Source organism: Cervus elaphus, chromosome 26, assembly GCF_910594005.1.
Source record: "Cervus elaphus chromosome 26, mCerEla1.1, whole genome shotgun sequence".
Taxonomy (NCBI): Eukaryota; Metazoa; Chordata; class Mammalia; order Artiodactyla; family Cervidae; genus Cervus; species Cervus elaphus.
In genome coordinates, this window is record NC_057840.1 from 29381833 (window position 1) to 29387832 (window position 6000).

General features: G+C 44.4%; 1 protein-coding gene across 1 annotated transcript in view; it reads right to left on the reverse strand.

Annotated features, from left to right (window-relative positions):
• Positions 1-5481, reverse strand: part of EPM2A (EPM2A glucan phosphatase, laforin) — a 105712-nt gene extending 100231 nt beyond the window's left edge. Inside the window, exon 1 of the mRNA XM_043888492.1 lies at positions 5079-5481. Within this exon, the coding sequence (XP_043744427.1) occupies positions 5079-5379 (301 nt within the window). The 5' untranslated portion in view covers positions 5380-5481. The remainder of the gene's footprint in view (positions 1-5078) is intronic.
• Between the last annotated feature and the right edge of the window lie 519 nt (positions 5482-6000).

The following is a 6000-nucleotide window of genomic DNA, read 5'->3' on the forward strand; positions in this document are numbered from 1 at the left end:
AAGGAAAGAAACAGGTGCCAAGAGAAAGAATTAAAAAGTAGTTAAGAAAGACATGTGGGACTTCCCTGGTGGTTCAGTGGTTAAGACTCCTCAATCCCCACTGCAGGGGCATGGGTTTGATCCTTGGTCGGGGACCTAAGATCTACATGCCATGGGGAATGGCATCAATAAATAAATCAATATTTTTTAAAAAGAAGAAGAAATACTTGTAAGAAGAGACTTAACAAATAGATGCCAACCTGAAAAAGGGTTGAAGGAATGCTCTCCCACCTGCCTCCTGCCACCCTATCTCATCCCTAACATGAAATAACTATGCTGTAAATATAGGAGGGAACGGTTTTCCTGCAAAGGACCTGAGAAAAGGTGTAGGGTCTAGAGATCTGGACAGAACAGATCTTGAGAGAACTATGTACCCACCAACTGACTTGGAGGTAAAAGATGGGAGCACCATTCGGGAATAAAATAGACTGAAATATTTCTTCCTATAGTCAAGTTTTTGTTTGCTTTGCTTTGTTTTGCTTTTTTAATGATAAGAACCAGGAGTCCTCTGGATCCTCACCCTTTAACCCTAAGTGAAGAAACTTACCCCTCCACAAAATCTGCCATATTACACAATATCCCATGAGTGTCCTTCCATTTAGAGGAGATTTTGGATAAATATAAGCAACTTCAGCAGGGATCCAGCACAGTTGCCTCTACAAATCAACATAAGCTTTATTCATAAAAATAGTCACCTAAAGATTACCAGACACTTGAGGAAAACTTTTAGCATTAAAAAACAGATTGCTACGGGGGAAGGGACAAAAAGTTAATGCAAGACAAAAACAATTTTTAATCAATTCCATTTAATGTCCTCAGAAAGATTTAAATATAAATTATCCATACAGGAAGAAAAACCAGCTCTAGAAAAAAAGAAATCAGAGAATAACAGAAAAATGTGGGAGATTAAAACTGTCAAAAAAAAATTTTTTTTAGTATATGAAGTAAATAATGGAATGGGTAGTATTAAAAACAAAACAGTGATCTGGAAACATAGTCAGGGAAAACTATCCAAACAAAAGGTGGAAAACACAGGAGAAATGCTAAGAGATACTCACATAAAAGCAGAAGGTACATATGAGTAAGATATGTCAGAGGAAAGACCAGAGAAAATAGAGAGGAGGAAATAAAGAAACAATAGTAAGTTTCCATTAGTAAAAAAATAATAATAATTCCTGGAATCCAAAAAGCCAACCAATTGTCAAATCAGGAGAACAGCAACAACAAAAGACTCAGATACAAGCTGGTAAAATAACATAAGGAAAAGTTTTTAAGCTTCAAGGAGGAAAAAAAAAAGTGCCTACAAAGAAATGGGCTTACTTTGACATGAGAATTATCAACGGCAACTGGTGCTAGACGGTACTGAGGCAGTGCCTTCAAAGTGAACATTATTTTCAGACTAGAATACTCTACCAGATGACTAATCAAATGTGAAAGCAAGATGAAGACCTTTTCAGGCATTTAAGAACTCAGGTAGCTTATCTCTCACTTGCTGATCAAATGAAAGGGCTAAGATATTCAAGAAAGCGGAAAATGTGGAATCCTAAACAACGCAACTAACACAGAAGTCCAATTAAAAACAACAAGAATAATATAAATCCCAGATGGCTGTGTTCAGAAAGATATATATCAATATTAGTGAAAATTAGAACAAAACCCCCAAATCTTCAAGGAACAGAATGTTTTCAAAAAGTGAGGAATTTGCGTTCATCAGATAGTTCATTTGAGCTAGGAAATTTTGAGGATCAATGTGCTCTTCCTGTTTTTAAAAAGTAACTAGAAAGTTTAAAACAAGGTGTATAAGAACATTGCCACTCAAATATAAAGTAAAATGAACTCCGATATCATTTTAAACAAAATCTGAGCATGATTTATAGTGTAAAAGAACTTTTCCTCCTGGTACACAGGTTTCATGTCACAGAATTATATTTCTAAACTTTTTAATTAGTGTAATTGCACTACTTGGTTCTGCAATAATTATTTCCCAATCATAATAGTAAAAATAACAACAAGTAAAACTTATTTAACACTTAACATATGTCCTATCCTAAGCTCTTTAGATTTCAACAGTAGCACAGTAAAGTTAAGTGACTTGCCCAAGGTCACGCACTGGTTGGTGAAGTTAGACATTCTGGCTCTAGAATCCCTGCTCTTAAACATTGGCTATGGGGCTTCTCATTATTCTGTCTGTTAACTTACAATTCTTCGAATCAATCTATCAGCCTAAAACAAAATGGCATAGTAACAATTATAAAACAAAATACAAATTATGTAGACCTTAACATAGAAACAATGATTAACCAAAGTAAGGAAAAGGAAAGGAATGTGTAGGTGTTATTTTTCTTAACTTTTTATATATACGTGGGCTCCCCAGGTGGCGCTGGTGGTAAAAACCTGCCTGACAATCCAGAGACATAAGAGACACAAGTTCTGTCCCTGGGTTGGGAAGATCCCCTGGAGGAAGGCACGGCAACCTACCCCAGTATTCCTTCCTGCAGAATCCCATGGACAGAGGAGCCTGGGGAGGGGGCCACAGTTCATAGGGCCGCAAAGCATCAGACACGACTAAAGTGACTTAGCACGCACACATGCAACTTTCTATATAAAAGAAGTATAATACAGAAATTTCTATAAAATAGAAAGTCAACAGTAAACTACATGAGTATAATAGAAAATAATAATATTTATTATTAAATATTATTTAATAATAATATAATGTAATAAATAATAAATATAATTAATATTATATTTAATATAAATTATATAATTAATTAATATTAATAATATAATAAAAATCAGCAGGGAGGAGAGAGAGAATGAACCTGAGCTAAATTTCTCATATTTCACAGTAAGCAAGATAGTTAATTTTATAGGTATACAGCAGTTGTCAGTAGACATTGTCTAATTTTAAAGCGTAACATATAATTCATGTGGCAACTCTCAGAAAACTTAAAAACAGAAAAAGTCAAGTTGATACATTAAGAAATTCAGAAGACTATCTGAATTTGGGAGACTTCAGAAAAACTAAAAATAGAAAAGGAGGGGGACTCGGGAAAGGGAAGAACTTTGTTTTTAACCATCTTAATTTTTATTAAAATTATCAGATAGTACTTTATTATGAAAATGACTATGTAATACTACTAATAATAGAATATCCTATAAAGAAAGGCATAATCGATGAGCGTACCTTTCAATTCTGGCATGGTAACACAAAAGGACAATAAATGGTACCAGACTATAAAACTCAGTGGGTACAAAAAGAGGAACAAGGATGCCATATAAACATATTACAGAACACTAACGCTTTTTGCTGATTCTTTGTTTCCACATCACTATGGACTAAATGGCCCACTTTGTCATATAAACTTCCCCGGGGACCTTTCATCCACTTTAGACAACCACTGAGCCACACACTGTCCCGTCCCCTACTCTGCACATTTCATTAAAGAAAGGGCTGCCTACATTCACACACGGGCCGGAGTCTACACTTGGCATCACTTTTTCAGGGAATAAATTGGCAGCCCTTATTCTCTGGTGGTTTAGATGGTAAAGAATCTGCCTGCAATGCAGGAGACCTGGGTTGGGTTCCTGGGTGGGGAAGATGCCCTGGAGAAGGGAACAGCTGCCCACTCCAGTATTCTTGCCTGAAAAATTCCATGGACAGAGGAGCCTGGCGGGCAACAGTCTATGGGGTTGCAAAGAGTCAGACACAACTGAGCAACTAACACTACTATTACTACTACTGAAATGTAAAACACGGCTACTCTTTGACCTAACGATTTCACTTCTCAGAATCTACCCTGCAAGGACATTCCCAAATGCTCAAAGAGAACATTATACAAGGACTTTCAATTAAGTTATTACTGTTTACAACAGAAGAAGACGGAAAGCAATCTAAATGCACACTGGTGGATACAGAACATTTCCTTACCATTTAGAAAATGAAATACATCTACATGGAGTAACACTAAAAAGTTTTTGCAACATGTTGCAGAGCAAGAAGAGGCAAGAAGTAGAATAATATATTATACAAATTGTGTGTGAGATAAACAGACACGTCATTTATTGGTACACGTGGGCTTAGGGTGAAAGGAGGAAACACGTTTTTACTTTTGTACATGTTTTTGCCTTTTTCTTTTTTTTTTTTTCGGGCCAGCATGTATTGTTTTTGTATTTTAAGAAATCGGATCATATCTCAACTGACAAATTATGCTGTGCTTAGTCGCTCAGTCGTGTCCGACTCTTTGTGATCCCGTGGGCTACAGCCCGCCAGGCTCCTCTGTCCATGGGGAGTCTCCAGGCAAGAATACTGGAGTGGGTTGCCATGCCCTCCTCCAGGGGATCTTCCCAACCCAGGGATCGAACCCAGTTCTCCCGCAAGGCAGGCGGATTCTTTACCTTCTGGGACACCAAGGAAGCCACATATTCGGGGCTTTGGGGGGGGAAATTCGAAAAGAGAAAACGCTCACCGTCTTGCCATTAGTTCAGTCTCAAATGGAAAAGAAGAAAAACAAAATACACCAAGCAGCATGCTGCCGTTTAGGATTAGCGACAAGGCTAGCTTTACCGGTTGGGTCATTTTTTTAGTGAATCGGGGCAGGGCACAAAAGGAGGGCACAAAACAGTCTCGGGGAAGATGAGGAGCAAAACCCAGGAGCGGCGGGGCCCAGCGAACCCGGGGAGGCCCTCGGAGAGGACGCAGGGGGCCAGGCGGGCGGAGGCCCGAGCGCCTGGGCAGCGGGGGCAAGACACCCGGTCCCGGGTGTGTGGGAAAGCCCCCGGAGGGGCAGAGACCTAACGGACGGGGGGCCGGGGACGCCGCCCCCACCAGGGGAACCTGTCGGGAGCCGCACGCCGGGCTGGTGGCGACAGCTGGGCGCCCAGACCAGGGTCAGCCCGGGGCGCCCGGGCAGTCCGGGCGGCGGGCGAAGCCCGAGATCCGGGCCGAGCGCCCGGGCAGCCGCGGCGGCGACAGCTGGAGCCCGCCCCAGGCCGAGGCCGGGGCCGCGGGGAGCAGGGCGGCACAGCAGCCCGCGTACCTTCCCAGGAGAGCTCTCCTCCCGGCTCCCGCTTCAGGAACTTGTACCAGAACGTGTCCACGCGGCCCGGCTCCGCCCCGTCCTGCGCCGCCTCCTCGGCCGCCAGCTCCACCTCCCCGAGCCACAGGCCCGGCTCCTGCAGCGCCAGCGCGCCCGCGCCCGCCGCCGTGCCCGCCGGCCTCAGACGCACGGCCCCGCGCGGCTCCCAGCGCCCCAGCTCGGGCCGGGACCCCACGACCAGCAGCTCCGGCCCGGCCCCGGCCACGGCGGGCGACACCACCACCCCGAAGCGGAACCGCATGGCGGCGGCGGGCGGCGCGACTCCGGGTCCCCCGTGTCCCTGCGACCGGCGGACGCGGCCCGAGCGCTAGGCGGGCGCGGCGATTGGGTCCCGGGCGCCGGCGGGGACACGTGCGAGGCTGCACCTTTTTTGGGCTGCATCACGCGGCCCAGGAGCCCCGAGCCTGATCCAGGCCGGGGCCTCTGGCCGCGCGCGCCCGGAGAAGGAGGCTGCGCCCGGCCTGCGGCCTCTTCTAGCGGCTCCGCCGGTGGCTGGGCACCGGGAGAAAGCAAAAACAAGGGTTAGGAAAGCAAAGCAAACTCCCCATGAACTCCGAGATTTTCCAGTGACCTTTCCAAAAGACTCGAAATTATTTTTGTGAGTACAGGAATAATGTGGTCTTTTCTATCAGAGAATATAATCTACCTCCTTCCTAGGAAACCCACGCCATTATGTAGTCTTAAATTCCTGTCCTGCATGGCAAATGGAAGGGAAAAGGGTGGAAATAATGACAGGTTTCCTCTCCTTGGGCTCCAAACTCACTGCGGACCGTGACTGAGGCCATGAAATCAGAAGAGGGTTGTTTCTTGGCAGGAAAGCTATGACAAACCTAGACAGTGTGTGGGAAAGCGGAGACATTAC